This window comes from Oncorhynchus gorbuscha, unplaced genomic scaffold (assembly GCF_021184085.1).
Source record: "Oncorhynchus gorbuscha isolate QuinsamMale2020 ecotype Even-year unplaced genomic scaffold, OgorEven_v1.0 Un_scaffold_268:::fragment_2:::debris, whole genome shotgun sequence".
NCBI classification, from domain to species: Eukaryota; Metazoa; Chordata; class Actinopteri; order Salmoniformes; family Salmonidae; genus Oncorhynchus; species Oncorhynchus gorbuscha.
The window spans coordinates 18,501-37,460 of NW_025745129.1; the positions used below are offsets into that span (position 1 = coordinate 18,501).

At 43.7% G+C, this 18,960-nt stretch overlaps 1 protein-coding gene across 4 annotated transcripts; it reads right to left on the reverse strand.

Annotated features, from left to right (window-relative positions):
• Positions 1–3,359: 3,359 nt before the first annotated feature.
• Positions 3,360–17,719, reverse strand: psmg2 (proteasome (prosome, macropain) assembly chaperone 2). Of its 4 annotated transcripts, none has more exons than XM_046332742.1 (7): positions 17,528–17,717; positions 16,995–17,166; positions 14,902–14,960; positions 6,275–6,393; positions 5,605–5,778; positions 4,437–4,557; positions 3,360–3,813 (listed from the first exon to the last, which is right to left on the reverse strand). In XM_046332742.1, the coding sequence occupies exons 1-7, from the start codon at positions 17,585–17,587 to the stop codon at positions 3,733–3,735; spliced, it is 786 nt and encodes a 261-aa protein (XP_046188698.1). In that variant the 5' UTR covers positions 17,588–17,717; the 3' UTR covers positions 3,360–3,732. The 4 variants fall into 4 exon arrangements, 3 of the variants coding, with proteins under 3 accessions (XP_046188698.1, XP_046188697.1, XP_046188699.1); XR_006835503.1 differs by having other exon boundaries at positions 3,785–3,813; positions 4,437–4,603; positions 17,528–17,719; XM_046332741.1 differs by lacking the exons at positions 3,360–3,813; positions 4,437–4,557 and adding an exon at positions 4,622–4,964 and having other exon boundaries at positions 17,528–17,719.
• Between the last annotated feature and the right edge of the window lie 1,241 nt (positions 17,720–18,960).

Here is an 18,960-nt window from a genome sequence, read left to right on the forward strand (position 1 = left end):
GGCACCCTATTCCCTATAGACCAGGTCAAATGGCACCCTATTCCCTAGACCAGGTCAAATGGCACCCTATTCCCTATAGACCAGGTCAAATGGCACCCTATTCCCTAGACCAGGTCAAATGGCACCCTATTCCCTATAGACCAGGTCAAATGGCACCCTATTCCCTAGACCAGGTCAAATGGCACCCTATTCCCTAGACCAGGTCAAATGGCACCCTATTCCCTATAGACCAGGTCAAATGGCACCCTATTCCCTATAGACCAGGTCAAATGGCACCCTATTCCCTATAGAACAGGTCAAATGGCACCCTATTCCCTATAGAACAGGTCAAATAGCACAATATTCCCTATAGACCAGGTCAAATGGCACCCTATTCCCTAGACCAGGTCAAATGGCACCCTATTCCCTAGACCAGGTCAAATGGCACCCTATTCCCTAGACCAGGTCAAATGGCACCCTATTCCCTATAGACCAGGTCAAATGGCACCCTATTCCCTATAGACCAGGTCAAATGGCACCCTATTCCCTATAGACAAGGTCAAATGGCACCCTATTCCCTATAGACCAGGTCAAATGGCACCCTATTCCCTATAGACCAGGTCAAATGGCACCATATTCCCTATAGACCAGGTCAAATGGCACCCTATTCCCTATAGACCAGGTCAAATGGCACCCTATTCCCTATAGACCAGGTCAAATGGCACCCTATTCCCTATAGACCAGGTCAAATGGCACCCTATTCCCTAGACCAGGTCAAATGGCACCCTATTCCCTATAGACCAGGTCAAATGGCACCCTATTCCCTAGACCAGGTCAAATGGCACCCTATTCCCTATAGACCAGGTCAAATGGCACCATATTCCCTATAGACCAGGTCAAATGGCACCCTATTCCCTATAGACCAGGTCAAATGGCACCCTATTCCCTATAGACCAGGTCAAATGGCACCTTATTCCCTATAGAACAGGTCAAATAGCACCATATTCCCTATAGACCAGGTCAAATGGCACCCTATTCCCTAGACCAGGTCAAATGGCACCCTATTCCCTAGACCAGGTCAAATGGCACCCTATTCCCTAGACCAGGTCAAATGGCACCCTATTCCCTAGACCAGGTCAAATGGCACCCTATTCCCTATAGACCAGGTCAAATGGCACCATATTCCCTATAGACCAGGTCAAATGGCACCCTATTCCCTATAGACCAGGTCAAATGGCACCCTATTCCCTATAGACCAGGTCAAATGGCACCCTATTCCCTATAGACCAGGTCAAATGGCACCCTATTCCCTATAGACCAGGTCAAATGGCACCCTATTCCCTATAGACCAGGTCAAATGGCACCCTATTCCCTATAGACCAGGTCAAATGGCACCCATTCCCTATAGACCAGGTCAAATGGCACCACATTCCCTATAGGCCAGGTTGGCACCCATTATAGACCAGGTCAAATGGCACCCTATTCCCTATAGACCAGGTCAAATGGCACCCTATTCCCTATAGACCAGGTCAAATGGCACCCTATTCCCTATAGACCAGGTCAAATGGCACCCTATTCCCTATAGACCAGGTCAAATGGCACCCTATTCCCTATAGACCAGGTCAAATAGCACCCTATTCCCTATAGACCAGGTCAAATAGCACCCTATTCCCTATAGACCAGGTCAAATAGCACCACATTCCCTATAGGCCAGGTCAAATGGCACCACATTCCCTATAGACCAGGTCAAATGGCACCATATTCCCTATAGACCAGGTCAAATGGCACCATATTCCCTATAAACCAGGTCAAATGGCACCATATTCCCTATAGACCAGGTCAAATGGCACCATATTCCCTATAGACCAGGTCAAATAGCACCATATTCCCTATAGACCAGGTCAAAAGTAGTGCCCTACAGTGGGGCAAAAAAGTATTTAGTCAGCCACCAATTGTGCAAGTTCTCCCACTTAAAAGATGAGGCCTGTAATTTTCATCATAGGTACACTTCAACTATGACAGACAAAATTAGGGAAAAAAATCCAGAAAATCACATTGTAGGATTTTTAATGAATTTATTTGCAAATTATGGTGGAAAATAAGTATTTGGTCACCTACAAACAAGCAAGATTTCTGGCTCTCACAGACCGGTAGCTTCTTTAAGAGTTTCCTCTGTCCTCCACTATTTACCTGTATTAATGGCACCTGTTTGAACTTGTTATCAGTATAAAAGACACCTGTCCACAACCTCAAACAGTCACACTCCAAATTCCACTATGGCCAAGACCAAAGAGCTGTCAAAGGACACCAGAAACAAAATTGTAGACCTGCACCAGGCTGGGAAGACTGACTCTGCAATATGTAAGCAGCTTGGTTTGAAGAAATCATCTGTGGGAGCAATTACTAGGAAATGGAAGACATACAAGACCACTGATAATCTCCCACCATCTGGGGCTCCACGCAAAATCTCACCCCGTGGGGTCAAAATGATCACAAGAACGGTGAGCAAAAATCCCAGAACCACACGGGGGGACCTAGTGAATGATCTGCAGAGAGCTGGGACCAAAGTAACAAAGCCTACCATCAGTAACACACTACGCTGCCAGGGACTCCTTTGGTGCCAGACGTGTCCCCCTGTTTAAGCCAGTACATGTCCAAGCCCGTCTGAAGTTTGCTAGAGAGCATTTGGATGATCCAGAAGAAGATTGGGAGAATGTCATATGGTCAGATGAAACCAAAATATAACTTTTTGGTAAAAACTCAACTTGTCGTGTTTGGAGGACAAAGAATGCTGAGTTGCATCCAAAGAACACCATACCTACTGTGAAGCATGGGGGTGGAAACATCATGCTTTGGGGCTGTTTTTCTGCAAAGGGACCAGGACGACTGATCCGAGTAAAGGAAAGAATGAATGGGGCCATGTATCGTGAGATCTCAACCCCATAGAAAATCTTTGGAGGGAGTTGAAAGTCCGTGTGGCCCAGCAATAGCCCCAAAACATCACTGCTCTAGAGGAGATCTGCATGGAGGAATGGGCCAAAATACCAGCAACAGTGTGTGAAAGCCTTGTGAAGACTTACAGAAAACATTTGACCTCTGTTATATACCCTTTGTTGGAAATGACAAAGTATTGAGATAATTTTCCACCATAATTTGCTAATAAATTCATAAAAAATCCTACAATGTGATTTTGTGGATTTTTCTCCTCATTTAGTCTGTCATAGTTGAAGTGTACCTATGATGAAAATTACAGGCCTCTCATCTTTTTAAGTGGGAGAACTTGCACAATTGCTGGCTAACTAAATACTTTTTTGCCCCACTGTATATAGGGGCTCACACATTCTCTACAAAGACTGCATTAACTGACACTGAACACCAGAGATGATTTAATACTTTTAATAACCGTAGAGTAAATATTGATTCTCATCACCAGGGTAGGTAACCACTTGGCACACTTCAGGACTATAAACCTGGACTCATAACACCAAAGATGCTGTCACCCATTTTCTAAACATTCAGACCAACCTATAATCTGGGTCGAGTCACCAATTTCCGGAGAGCGTGGGGGAGAGTTGGGGCAGGGGAGATTCCACTGGGTGATTTAGGAGAGTTGGGGCAGGGGAGATTCCACTGGGTGATTTAGGAGAGTTGGGGCAGGGGAGATTCCACTGGGTGATTTAGAAGAGTTGGGGCAGGGGAGATTCCGCTGGGTGATTTAGAAGAGTTGGGGCAGGGGAGATTCCACTGGGTGATTTAGAAGAGTGCAGGGGGGATGCCACTGCCAAAGAGAAGCCTCCATGATGCTGGTATCCTCCACTTTGGCTGCGTCTGGGCCTATGAAGGATGGAATAGGCATGTATAACTAATATCCTGTGTTTCAGAGTCATGGCTGAACAACAACATGGATAATATACAGTTAGCTGTTTTTTCTGTGCCTTGGCAAGACAGAACAGCAGCCACCGGTAAGATCAGGGAGGGGGTGGTGTGCATCTCTGTCAACAGCTGGTGCACAATCTCTAATATAAAGGAAGTCTCAAGGTTTTGCTCACCTGAGGTAGAGTACCTCACGATAAGCTGCAGACCATAATATTTACTAACAGAGTTCATCTAGATTCTTCGTAGCTGTCTATTTACCACCAACCAGCTGTATAAGGCCGTAAGCAAACAAGAGAATGCTCACTCAGATGCGGCGCTCCTGGAGGCCGGGACTTTAATTCAGGGAAACTTCCAATTTTATACGTAATTCTACCAGCATGTCGCGTGCAACTAGAGGTGGGTGACTATTTCAAAGGGTGTACTTGTAATGAATGTGACATGTACTTGTTTTCCCTACTTAACTTAGTTGAATGCACTGACTAAGTTGCTCTGGACAAGAGTGTCTTCTTAATAACTCAAATGTAAATACATACACAAGCAACCATAACATCATATGGCTGTACTCATAGAGTAGCACTTACAGGTGCGTCCACTAGGTGGAGCCAGGTGTTGAGGTGGTTGAGGAGAGTGAAGGCGTCTGGGATGTTGTCTCCTTCAGAGCAGAAGATCAGCACCACCACCAGAGGAATGTCCTCCGCACAGCTGGAACACAGAGACAACACCATGGAGAGGAATGTCCTCAGCACAGCTGGAACACAGAGACAACACCATGGAGAGGAATGTCCTCAGCACAGCTGGAACACAGAGACAACACCATGGAGAGGAATGTCCTCAGCACAGCTGGAACACAGAGACAACACCATGGAGAGGAATGTCTTCAGCACAGCTGGAACACAGAGACAACACCATGGAGAGGAATGTCCTCAGCACAGCTGGAACACAGAGACAACACCATGGAGAAGAATGTCCTCAGCACAGCTGGAACAGAGACAACAACATGGAGAGGAATGTCCTCAGCACAGCTGGAACACAGAGACACCATGGAGAATAATGTCCTCAGCACAGCTGGAACAGAGACAACAACATGGAGAGGAATGTCCTCCGCACAGCTGGAACACAGAGACAACACCATGAAGAGGAATGTCCTCAGCACAGCTGGAACACAGAGACAACACCATGGAGAATAATGTCCTCAGCACAGCTGGAACACAGAGACAACACAATGGATAGGAATGTCCTCAGCACAGCTGGAACACAGAGACAACAACATGGAGAGGAATGTCCTCAGCACAGCTGGAACACAGAGACATGGAGAAAACCTTAAAGCCTCATTGAAAGCCAGTCTAAGACGCGGTACAGATCTCTATACTTCCCATTCTTAAATGTAGTTTTTGCATCTTTTACTTTCTGTTTGGTACACCAGCCTTAAACATCTGAAAATACAATATGGAAAAGCAATTTCACAGTGGTTTAGATGGTACAATGATTCTCTACACTGTATTCGCGTGTTTTGACACAAACTGAAATTATGAGAACTATTAGAATTTTAGCAACCAGGAAATGGCGAATTCTGCATAGTGCACCTAAGTGAACTTTTTGTGTATGGTAAGCATATTCCTCTTTATCAGATCTAGTGTTCAGCGTTCCACACTGCATGTGTGAGGATAATATAGCCAGTAAAAACAATTATGATCCTGTATCAGTGTCAGAGGTGACTTCTACCTACACCCCCCCGTCAGTCTCCTGTACCTGTCTGTGAAGAGGCCTTTAGTGGCGCCCCCTCCAGGTATATAGAGGCGCTGCTCTGAGTCAGTAACCCCAGGGAAGGTAGATACCGTCTCCATCTCCTTCCACTCCATCTCCTTCAGCCGGTCACCAGTCACCTTCTGCATGGAGGGAGTCTGCAGGTAACGCAGGGGAGACCTGCGAGCAAGGAAGGGGTTCAACTATCATCACGTTCATCTGTCATCACGTTCATCTGTCATCACGTTCATCTGTCATCACGTTCATCTGTCATCATGTTCATCTGTCATCACGTTCATCTGTCATCACGTTCATCTGTCATCACGTTCATCTGTCATCACGTTCATCTGTCATCACGTTCATCTGTCATCACGTTCATCTGTCATCACGTTCATCTGTCATCACGTTCATCTGTCATCACGTTCATCTGTCATCACGTTCATCTGTCATCACGTTCATCTGTCATCACGTTCATCTGTCATCATGTTCATCTGTCATCATGTTCATTGGTGGAATATCGGAACATGGACAATGATAGCGAAATACTTGTTATATATTTGATGTAGGATTTGTCAGTCAGAGCTCTCTGCCATGCACTCCATATATTTATGTGACAAATGGAACGGAAAAAAAGTTTAGTTGAACATAGTAATTCTGGTAGATAGCAGTTATGTACCCCAGTAGCTGTTGGTCATCCCTCTGGTAAGCATGACTGCTGGACAGCACGACAGTCCTGGAGAAACCACTGGCTTTGATCCAAGACACCATCAGCTTACAGAACTTCTTGGACTTTGTCTGCAACAGAAAGGACCTATATGATAGTTCTCCTCTAAAAACCATAAACAGCATAACCATATCCATGTGAAACCAATGTCAGTAAGCTGCAAACAGCTTCTCATGCTACACTGTTCCCTTGAGGCTGCTGTTCCCTTGAGGCTGCTACACTGTTCCCTTGAGGCTGCTACACTGTTCCCTTGAGGCTGCTACACTGTTCCCTTGAGGCTGCTACACTGTTCAGTTGAGGCTGCTACACTGTTCCGTTGAGGCTGCTACACTGTTCCCTTGAGGCTGCTACACTGTTCCCTTGAGGCTGCTACACTGTTCCCTTGAGGCTGCTACACTGTTCAGTTGAGGCTGCTACACTGTTCAGTTGAGGCTGCTACACTGTTCAGTTGAGGCTGCTACACTGTTCCGTTGAGGCTGCTACACTGTTCAGTTGAGGCTGCTACACTGTTCCGTTGAGGCTGCTACACTGTTCCCTTGAGGCTGCTACACTGTTCCGTTGAGGCTGCTACACTGTTCCCTTGAGGCTGCTACACTGTTCCCTTGAGGCTGCTACACTGTTCCCTTGAGGCTGCTACACTGTTCCCTTGAGGCTGCTACACTGCTCCCTTGAGGCTGCTACACTGTTCCGTTGAGGCTGCTACACTGTTCCCTTGAGGCTGCTACACTGCTCCCTTGAGGCAGCTACACTGTTCCGTTGAGGCTGCTACACTGTTCCGTTGAGGCTGCTACACTGTTCCGTTGAGACTGCTACACTGTTCCCTTGAGGCTGCTACACTGTTCCCTTGAGGCTGCTACACTGTTCCCTTGAGGCTGCTACACTGTTCCCTTGAGGCTGCTACACTGTTCCCTTGAGGCTGCTACACTGTTCCCTTGAGGCTGCTACACTGTTCCCTTGAGGCTGCTACACTGTTCAGTTGAGGCTGCTACACTGTTCCGTTGAGGCTGCTACACTGTTCCGTTGAGGCTGCTACACTGTTCCCTTGAGGCTGCTACACTGTTCAGTTGAGGCTGCTGCACTGTTCCGTTGAGGCTGCTACACTGTTCCCTTGAGGCTGCTACACTGTTCCCTTGAGGCTGCTACACTGTTCCCTTGAGGCTGCTACACTGTTCCCTTGAGGCTGCTACACTGTTCCCTTGAGGCTGCTACACTGTTCCCTTGAGGCTGCTACACTGTTCCCTTGAGGCTGCTGTTCCCTTGAGGCTGCTACACTGTTCCCTTGAGGCTGCTACACTGTTCCCTTGAGGCTGCTACACTGTTCCCTTGAGGCTGCTACACTGCTCCCTTGAGGCTGCTACACTGCTCCCTTGAGGCTGCTACACTGCTCCCTTGAGGCTGCTACACTGCTCCCTTGAGGCTGCTACACTGTTCCCTTGAGGCTGCTACACTGCTCCCTTGAGGCTGCTACACTGTTCCCTTGAGGCTGCTACACTGTTCCCTTGAGGCTGCTACACTGTTCCCTTGAGGCTGCTACACTGTTCCCTTGAGGCTGCTACACTGTTCCCTTGAGGCTGCTACACTTTTCCCTTGAGGCTGCTACACTGTTCCCTTGAGGCTGCTACACTGTTCCCTTGAGGCTGCTACACTGTTCCCTTGAGGCTGCTATACGCAGCGTTGTTTACCTACTTTGGAGCGGACTGTATACGATGCTCCGTTGCTCTGTTTGCATAGGGTGTGGGCTCCAACCGGTGGCTGTCTAATCAAACACACATGACCACCCTCCTTGACAACTTACCAACCAGAACAAGCATAGGATGTGGGATGGCCTGCTGCCATGCCTGACACAAAGCTCCAGAGGTCAGGAAAAGATTGGAAAATGTGTAATGCATTAGCCTTACTTTACATCAGACTACTAACCGCTAGCTTTACATCAGACTACTAACCACTAGCCTTACATCAGACTACTAACCACTAGCCTTACTTTACATCAGACTACTAACCACTAGCCTTACTTTACATCAGACTACTAACCACTAGCCTTACTTTACATCAGACTACTAACCACTAGCCTTACTTTACATCAGACTACTAACCACTAGCCTTACTTTACATCAGACTACAAACCACTAGCCTTACTTTACATCAGACTACTAACCACTAGCCTTACTTTACATCAGACTACTAACCACTAGCCTTACTTTACATCAGACTACTAACCGCTAGCTTTACATCAGACTACTAACCACTAGCCTTACATCAGACTACTAACCACTAGCCTTACTTTACATCAGACTACTAACCACTAGCCTTACTTTACATCAGACTACTAACCACTAGCCTTACTTTACATCAGACTACTAACCACTAGCCTTACTTTACATCAGACTACTAACCGCTAGCTTTACTTTACATCAGACTAACCACTAGCCTTACTTGACATCAGATTACTAACCACTAGCTTTACTTGACATCAGATTACTAACCACTAGCTTTACATCAGATTACTAACCACTAGCCTTACTTTACATCAGATTACTAACCGCTAGCTTTACTTGACATCAGATTACTAACCACTAGCCTTACTTTACATCAGACTACTAACCACTAGCCTTACTTTACATCAGATTACTAACCACTAGCTTTACTTGACATCAGATTACTAACCACTAGCTTTACTTGACATCAGATTACTAACCACTAGCTTTACTTGACATCAGATTACTAACCACTAGCTTTACATCAGATTACTAACCACTAGCCTTACTTTACATCAGATTACTAACCACTAGCTTTACTTGACATCAGATTACTAACCGCTAGCTTTACATCAGACTACTAACCACTAGCCTTACATCAGACTACTAACCACTAGCCTTACATCAGACTACTAACCACTAGCCTTACTTTACATCAGACTACTAACCACTAGCCTTACATCAGACTACTAACCACTAGCCTTACTTGACATCAGACTACTAACCACTAGCCTTACTTTACATCAGACTACTAACCACTAGCCTTACTTTACATCAGACTACTAACCACTAGCCTTACTTTACATCAGACTACTAACCGCTAGCTTTACATCAGACTACTAACCACTAGCCTTACATCAGACTACTAACCACTAGCCTTACTTTACATCAGACTACTAACCACTAGGCCTTACTTTACATCAGACTACTAACCACTAGCCTTACTTTACATCAGACTACTAACCGCTAGCTTTACATCAGACTACAGCTAACCTTATTTTGTCTAACCGCTAACCTTATTTTGTCAGACTACTAACTGCTAAACTTACTTTACATCAGACTACTAACCACTAGCCTTACTTTACATCAGACTACTAACCACTAGCCTTACTTTACATCAGACTACTAACCACTAGCCTTAATTTACATCAGACTACTAACCACTAGCCTTACTTTACATCAGACTACTAACCGCTAGCTTTACATCAGACTACTAACCGCTAACCTTATTTTGTCAGACGACTAACTGCTAAACTTACTTTGTCAGACTACTAACCACTAGCCTTACTTTACATCAGACTACTAACCACTAGCCTTACTTTACATCAGACTACTAACCACTAGCCTTAATTTACATCAGACTACTAACCACTAGCCTTACTTTACATCAGACTACTAACCACTAGCCTTACTTTACATCAGACTACTAACCGCTAGCTTTACATCAGACTACTAACCGCTAACCTTATTTTGTCAGACGACTAACTGCTAAACTTACTTTGTCAGACTACTAACCACTAGCCTTACTTTACATCAGACTACTAACCACTAGCCTTACTTTACATCAGACTACTAACCACTAGCCTTACTTTACATCAGACTACTAACCACTAGCCTTACTTTACATCAGACTACTAAGCACTAGCCTTACTTTACATCAGACTACTAACCGCTAGCTTTACATCAGACTAAAAACCGCTAACCTGATTTTGTCAGACGACTAACTGCTAAACTTACTTTGTCAGACTACTAACCACTAGCCTTACTTTACATCAGACTACTAACCACTAGCCTTACTTTACATCAGACTACTAACCACTAGCCTTACTTTACATCAGACTACTAACCACTAGCCTTACTTTATGTCAGACTACTAACCGCTAGCCTTACTTTACATCAGACTACTAACCACTAACCTTATTTTGTCAGACGACTAACTGCTAAACTTACTTTGTCATACTACTAACCGCTATCCTTACTTTACATCAGACTACTAACCACTAGCCTTACATCAGACTACTAACCACTAGCCTTACTTTACATCAGACTACTAACCACTAGCCTTACTTTACATCAGACTACTAACCACTAGCCTTACTTTACATCAGACTACTAACCACTAGCTTTACATCAGACTACTAACCGCTAACCTTATTTTGTCAGACGACTAACTGCTAAACTTACTTTGTCAGACTACTAACCACTAGCCTTACTTTACATCAGACTACTAACCACTAGCCTTACTTTACATCAGACTACTAACCACTAGCCTTACTTTACATCAGACTACTAACCACTAGCCTTACTTTACATCAGACTACTAACCACTAGCCTTACTTTACATCAGACTACTAATCAGACTACTAACCGCTAGCTTTACATCAGACTACTAACCGCTAACCTTATTTTGTCAGACGACTAACTGCTAAACTTACTTTGTCAGACTACTAACCACTAGCCTTACTTTACATCAGACTACTAACCACTAGCCTTACTTTACATCAGACTACTAACCACTAGCCTTACTTTACATCAGACTACTAACCACTAGCCTTACTTTACATCAGACTACTAACCACTAGCCTTACTTTACATCAGACTACTAACCACCAGCCTTACTTTATGTCAGACTACTAACCGCTAGCCTTACTTTACATCAGACTACTAACCACTAACCTTATTTTGTCAGACGACTAACTGCTAAACTTACTTTGTCAGACTACTAACCACTAGCCTTACTTTACATCAGACTACTAACCACTAGCCTTACTTTACATCAGACTACTAACCACTAGCCTTACTTTACATCAGACTACTAACCCCACCTCTTTAAGGAATACCTAGGATAGGATAAGTAATCCCTCTCACCCCCCCCCCCTTTAAGATTTAGATGCACTATTGTAAAGTGACTGTTCCACTGGATGTCATAAGGTGAATGCACTTACTTTGTCAGACTACTAACCACTAGCCCAGCTAGCTAGCCTTAAACCACTTTACTTTGCATCAATTTGTAAGTCGCTCTGGATAAGAGCGTCTGCTAAATGACTTAAATGTAAATGTAAACCACTAGTCTTACTTTAGATCAGAGTACTAGCCGCTAGCCCAGCTAGCCTTACTTTATGTCAGACTACTAACCGCTAGCCCAGCTAGCCTTACTTTACATCAGACTACTAACCGCTAGCCTTACATCACATCAGATTACTAACCACTAGCCTTACTTTACATCAGACTATTAACCACTAGCTTTACTTGACATCAGATTACTAACCACTAGCCTTACTTTGTCAGACTACTAACCACTAGCCTTACTTTACATCAGACTACTAACCGCTAGCCCAGCTAGCTTTACATCAGACTACTAACCGCTAGCCTTACTTTATGTCAGACTACTAACCACTAGCCTTACTTTATGTCAGACTACTAACCGCTAGCCTTACTTTGCATCAGACTACTAACCGCTAGCCCAGCTAGCCTTACTTTACGTCAGACTACTAACCACTAGCCTTACTTTACATCAGACTACTAACCACTAGCCCAGCTAGCCTTACTTTGTCAGACTACTAACCACTAGCCCAGCTAGCCTTACTTTACGTCAGACTACTAACCACTAGCCTTACTTTGCATCAGACTACTAACCGCTAGCCTTACTTTGCATCAGACTACTAACCGCTAGCCTTACTTTACATCAGACTACTAACCGCTAGCCTTACTTTGCATCAGACTACTAACCACTAGCCTTTACATCAGACTACTAACACCTAGCCTTACTTTACGTCAGACTACTAACCGCTAGCCTTACTTTACATCAGACTACTAACCGCTAGCCTTACTTTACATCAGACTACTAACCGCTAGCCTTACTTTACATCAGACTACTAACCACTAGCCTTACTTTACATCAGACTACTAACCACTAGCCTTACTTTATGTCAGACTACTAACCACTAGCCTTACTTTATGTCAGACTACTAACCCAGCTAGCCTTACTTTACATCAGACTACTAACCACTAGCCTTACTTTGCATCAGACTACTAACCGCTAGCCTTACTTTGCATCAGAGTACTAACCGCTAGCTTTACTTTATGTCAGACTACTAACCACTAGCCTTATGTCAGACTACTAACACCTAGCCTTACGTCAGACTACTAACCACTAGCCTTACTTTACATCAGACTACTAACCACTAGCCTTACATCACATCAGAGTACTAACCACTAGCCTTACATCACATCAGACTACTAACCACTAGCCTTACTTTACATCAGACTACTAACCACTAGCCTTACATCACATCAGAGTACTAACCACTAGCCTTACATCACATCAGACTACTAACCACTAGCCTTACTTTACATCAGACTACTAACCACTAGCCTTACTTTACATCAGACTACTAACCACTAGCCTTACTTTACATCAGACTACTAACCACTAGCCTTACTTTACATCAGACTACTAACCACTAGCCTTACTTTACATCAGACTACTAACCACTAGCCTTACATCACATCAGAGTACTAACCACTAGCCTTACATCACATCAGACTACTAACCACTAGCCTTACTTTACATCAGACTACTAACCACTAGCCTTACTTTACATCAGACTACTAACCACTAGCCTTACTTTACATCAGACTACTAACCGCTAGCCTTACTTTACATCAGACTACTAACCGCTAGCCTTACTTTACATCAGACTACTAACCACTAGCCTTACTTTACATCAGACTACTAACCACTAGCCTTACTTTATGTCAGACTACTAACCACTAGCCTTACTTTATGTCAGACTACTAACCCAGCTAGCCTTACTTTACATCAGACTACTAACCACTAGCCTTACTTTGCATCAGACTACTAAACGCTAGCCTTACTTTGCATCAGAGTACTAACCGCTAGCTTTACTTTATGTCAGACTACTAACCACTAGCCTTATGTCAGACTACTAACACTAGCCTTACATCAGACTACTAACCACTAGCCTTCACTACTAACACCTAGCCTTACGTCAGACTACTAACCACTAGCCTTACATCACATCAGAGTACTAACCACTAGCCTTACATCACATCAGACTACTAACCACTAGCCTTACTTTACATCAGACTACTAACCACTAGCCTTACATCACATCAGAGTACTAACCACTAGCCTTACATCACATCAGACTACTAACCACTAGCCTTACTTTACATCAGACTACTAACCACTAGCCTTACTTTACATCAGACTACTAACCACTAGCCTTACTTTACATCAGACTACTAACCACTAGCCTTACTTTACATCAGACTACTAACCACTAGCCTTACATCACATCAGAGTACTAACCACTAGCCTTACATCACATCAGACTACTAACCACTAGCCTTACTTTACATCAGACTACTAACCACTAGCCTTACTTTACATCAGACTACTAACCACTAGCCTTACTTTACATCAGACTACTAACCACTAGCCTTACTTTACATCAGACTACTAACCACTAGCCTTACTTTACATCAGACTACTAACCACTAGCCTTACTTTACATCAGACTACTAACCACTAGCCTTACATCACATCAGACTACTAACCACTAGCCTTACTTTACATCAGACTACTAACCACTAGCCTTACTTTACATCAGACTACTAACCACTAGCCTTACTTTACATCAGACTACTAACCACTAGCCTTACTTTACATCAGACTACTAACCACTAGCCTTACTTTACATCAGACTACTAACCACTAGCCTTACTTTACATCAGACTACTAACCACTAGCCTTACTTTACATCAGACTACTAACCACTAGCCTTACTTTACATCAGACTACTAACCACACTAGCCTTGCTAGCTACCATCTTAGTTAACTTCCCTTCGTTCTGATTTCCTTTCTTGAATACCAATAGTAAGACGCTCCTTGGTCCCGCCTCCTATAATTATCAATTTTAGAACCATGAAGAAGAGTTTTTACCAGATTACAGATTTATATGGAAGACTTTTGCACACAAAGTAGATCTTTGTTTTTTAAATAATTCTTACATTTCCACATTTGTCAATTCAATGCCGAGACACCAATCGTTATTTATGTAACAATAAATACACAGTATTCAAAGCATTTGAGGTGATTGTAGAAATTCAGCATGTTGATATAAAAATACAGAAATCTAAACACTCAAACAATGAACCTAAAAACAGTCTGGGGTACTGACAAACAGCCAGGCAAGTGTTATAAAGGGCCCAGAAGTGTTTTTGGATGAGCTTCTCCTTTAAGGCTTAACTCGGTTACAAATAGAATGGGTTAAATGAAGCCGACCTCTGTTACATTACCTGGATAATTGGGGTTCTGATCTGAAGAACTGCCAACCTCAACTCTGGAGAAGAGTACACTGTTCAAGAGAGGAGAGAATCTCATTCCATGTCAATGTGACTGAAGGGATGACTATTGTACATTATGATCATTAACAGTACAGTGTTACATAGACAACTACCCTATTTCACTACAAGACCAAAAGTATGTGGACACCTGCTTGTCGAACAAAATCATGGGCATTAACCTTTAATTTAACTAGGCAAGTCAGTTAAGAACAAATTCTTATTTATAATGGACGGCCTACCCCAGCCAAACCTGGACAATGCTGGGCCAATTGTGCGCAGCCCTATGGGACTGTTGTGATACAGCCTGAAATCGAACCAGGATCTGTAGTAACGTCTCTAACACTGAGATGCAGTGCCTTAGACCGCTGCGCCACTCGGGAGCCCCAATATAGAGCTGGTCCACCCTTTGCGTCTAACAGTCTCCACTCTTCTGGGAAGGCTTTCCACTACTTTGGAATATTGCTGCGGGGGCTTACTTTCACTCAGCCACAACAGCATTAGTGAGGTCGGGCACTGATGTTGGGCGATTAGGCCTGGCTCGCAGACAGCATTCCAAGTCATCCCAAATATCTTTGATGGGGTTGAGGTCAGGGCTATCTGCAGGTCAATCAAGTTCTTCCACACCAATCTTGACAAACCAATTCTGTATGGACCTCGCTTTGTGCAAGGGGCATTGTCATGCTGAAACAGGAAAGGGCCTTCCCCAAACTGTTGCCACAAAGTTGGAAGCACAGAATTATCTATGTCATTGTATGCTGTAGCATTTGAGATTTCCCTTCACTGGAACTAAGTCGCCAAGCACGAACCATGAAAAACAGCCCCAGACCATTATTTCCACCTTTACAGTTGGCACTCCGCCAAACCCAGATTCATCTGTCGGACTGCCAGATGGTGAAGTGTGATAAATCACTCCAGAGAACATGTTTCCACTGCTCCAGAGTCCAATGGCGGCGAGCTTTACACCACTCCAGCCGACGCTTGGCATTGCGCATGGTGATCTTAGGCTTGTGTGCAGCTGCTTGGTCATGGAAACCCATTTCAATAACTTTTCCTGATGAAAAGTTATTGTGCTGCCGTTGCTTTCAGAAGCAGTTTGGAACTCGGTAGGGAGGTTTGCAACTGATGAGAGACAATTTTTACACGCTTCACCACTCGGTGGAAGTTGTGGCCTACCACATTGCCACAGCCGTTGTTGCTCCTAGACAGTTCCACTCCACAATAACAGCACTTTTTATTTATTTAACCCTCATTTTACCAGGTAAGTTGACTGAGAACACATTTTCATTTACAGCAACAACCTGGGGAATAGTTACAGGGGAGAGGAGGGGGATGAATGAGCCAGTTGTAAACTGGGGATGATTAGGTGGTCGTGATGGTATGAGGGCCAGATTGGGAATTTAGCCAGGACACCGGGATCTTACAATAAGTGCTAAGGGATCTTTAGTGACCACAGAGAGTCAGGACACCCGTTTAACGTCCCATCCAAAAGGCAGCACCCTACACAGGGCAGTGTCCCCAATCACTGCTCTGGGGCATTGGGATATTTTTTTAGACCAGAGGAAAGGGTGCCTCCTACTGGCCCTCCAACACCACTTCCAGCAGCATCTGGTCTCCCATCCAGGGACTGACCAAGACCAACCCTGCTTAACTTCAGAATGTTGCAGTTAACCAGGGCAGATGTAGCAGGGCAGAAATGTGATGAACTGACTTGTTGGAAAGGTGGCATCCTATGACGGTTTACTGCCAGTTTACTGCCAATGTTTGCTATGGAGATTGCATGGCTGTGTGCCGATTTTATAGTGCCTGAAATAGCCAAATCCACTAACTTGAAGGGGTGTCCACATATTTTTGTATTAGCAGAGGCTGGTGGGAGGAGCTATAGGAAGCCAGGCTCGTTGTTATGGCTGGAATGGAATCAATGTAACAGAGTCAAACATGTGGTTTCCATGTTTGATATCTTTACATTTAATCCATTCCAGCCATAACACTGAGCCTGTCCTCATATCTCCCCCCACCAGCCTCCACTGTTTGTATATTTAGTGTACCTTCTGCATTGGTACTGAGGTCGTTGGCGTTCTCAGCGAATGTTGCATAAGGGTTGTTCCCTGCCATAGGGATGAGACAGTCAGTGTGGATGTATCCGACTCGACACATGTTGAGCGTAGAAACAATCAGGTCCACTGCCAGCTGCCCCACATTTCCAACAGAGATTGCTGGCTGTAGACAGACAATGTGACATTTGGTTAGATACAAGACAGTAGAATAGACACTGTAGTCGAAGCGTGCAGCACACGTTGAAACCAATTGGACACAATGACAGAGCCTGGGGGGGCAGGGTAGCCTAGTGGTTTTAGGGGGGCGGCAGGGTAGCCTAGTGGTTAGAGCATTGGACTAGTAACCGAAAGGTTGCAAGTTCAAATCCCCGAGCTGACAAGGTACAAAATCTATCGTTCTGCCCCTGAACAGGCAGTTAACCCACTCTTGATAGGCCGTCATTGAAAATAAGAATTTGTTCTTAACTGACTTGCCTAGTAAAACATAAAATAAAAATACAGAGTAAGCATGGCAGTTAACTCACCATAATCAGGGTAAAGTCTTTAAAAGAGGTTGGGGTGCATTCTGCCGCGACAAACATCATGTGTTTTGAGAATGAAACAACTTAATTACTGTTCAATCAACCACTTTCGGAGTGTTTTGGTTGTAATAAATTCCCATTTACTTTCACTTCTTGCAAACTGGAAATGGGCCTTTAAGAACATAGATGGCGTCGATGTTGGTGCGTTATCAGATGCCTGAATAAAAATATTATTGTACTGCCATAGAAGTCAACATTTTAAATATATTTATAAGATTTGACAAAAATAAACTTCCATATTTAATTGTAACTACATTAAAAGTTCCAATATAAGTCTTAAAATAAAAGAACGAGGGAGATATTTGGTGTGTCTGAAAGGGGACTCTAGCGGTCGCCTACTTTCAGCCGCATAGCTAAGATGAACCTTTTTGCAAAAACAGATACACAACTCCCGCCAAGTACCGTCTTTAAAGTTATCAGTATCCTCCTCACTTTGTCGTTTGCCATTATGCTTGGAAGAAAGTTTTGTGATGTTTTAAAATGTTGCCCATCAATACACAACATGTCTTAAGCTTTCAGGCGTTACACTGCACGGGTAAAGTAATGTGTACTTGAATAATGTGTACTTTATTTGATAAAAGTGTATATGTCCTAAGCTATATCATCAATTGTCATACTTGAGTGAAAGTAAAGATACCTTAATAGAAAGTTACTCAAATAAAAGTGAAAGTCAGCCAGTAAAATTCTACTTGAGTAAAAGTCTAAAAGTATTTGGTTTTAAATATACTTAAGTATCTTTTAGCAATTACATTTACTCTTGATACTTAAGTATCAAAAGTAAAAGTATAAATCATTTCAAATATCTTATATTAAGCAAAGCAGACGGCACCATTTTTTGGTTTTTGAAATTTGAGTAGAGGGTTTGGTTTAAGTGAAGAGGTCATCTTCAGTTAAGTTTCATTGGTGCACACACACACACACACACACACATACATACATACATACATACATACATACATACATACATACATACATACATACATACATACATACATACATACATACATACATACATACATACATACATACATACATACACACACAAGTGGGCTAGCTGTGTGTAGACCTTGGTAGAGGTTCGGGTTAGGGGTCAGACCTTGTTAGAGGTTAGGGTTAGGGGTTAGACCTTGGTAGAGTGTTAGGTTAGGGGTTAGACCTTGGTAGAGGTTAGGGTTAGGGGTTAGACCTTGGTAGAGGTTAGGGTTAGGGGTTAGACCTTGGTAGAGTGTTAGGTTAGGGGTTAGACCTTGGTAGAGTGTTAGGTTAGGGGTTAGACCTTGGTAGAGTGTTAGGTTAGGGGTTAGACCTTGGTAGAGTGTTAGGTTAGGGGTTAGACCTTGGTAGAGTGTTAGGTTAGGGGTTAGACCTTGGTAGAG

Excerpts from the sequence above, each read along its gene's own strand:
- psmg2 (XM_046332741.1), bottom strand. The coding sequence starts at position 17,587 with ATGATGTTTGTCGCGGCAGAATGCACCCCAACCTCTTTTAAAGACTTT. Across the intron at positions 6,394-14,901 it reads TCAGAACCCCAATTATCCAG|ACAAAGTCCAAGAAGTTCTG; the intron begins GTAATGTAACAG and ends TTTCTGTTGCAG. Across the intron at positions 4,965-5,604 it reads AAAGGCCTCTTCACAGACAG|CTGTGCGGAGGACATTCCTC; the intron begins GTACAGGAGACT and ends TCTGTGTTCCAG.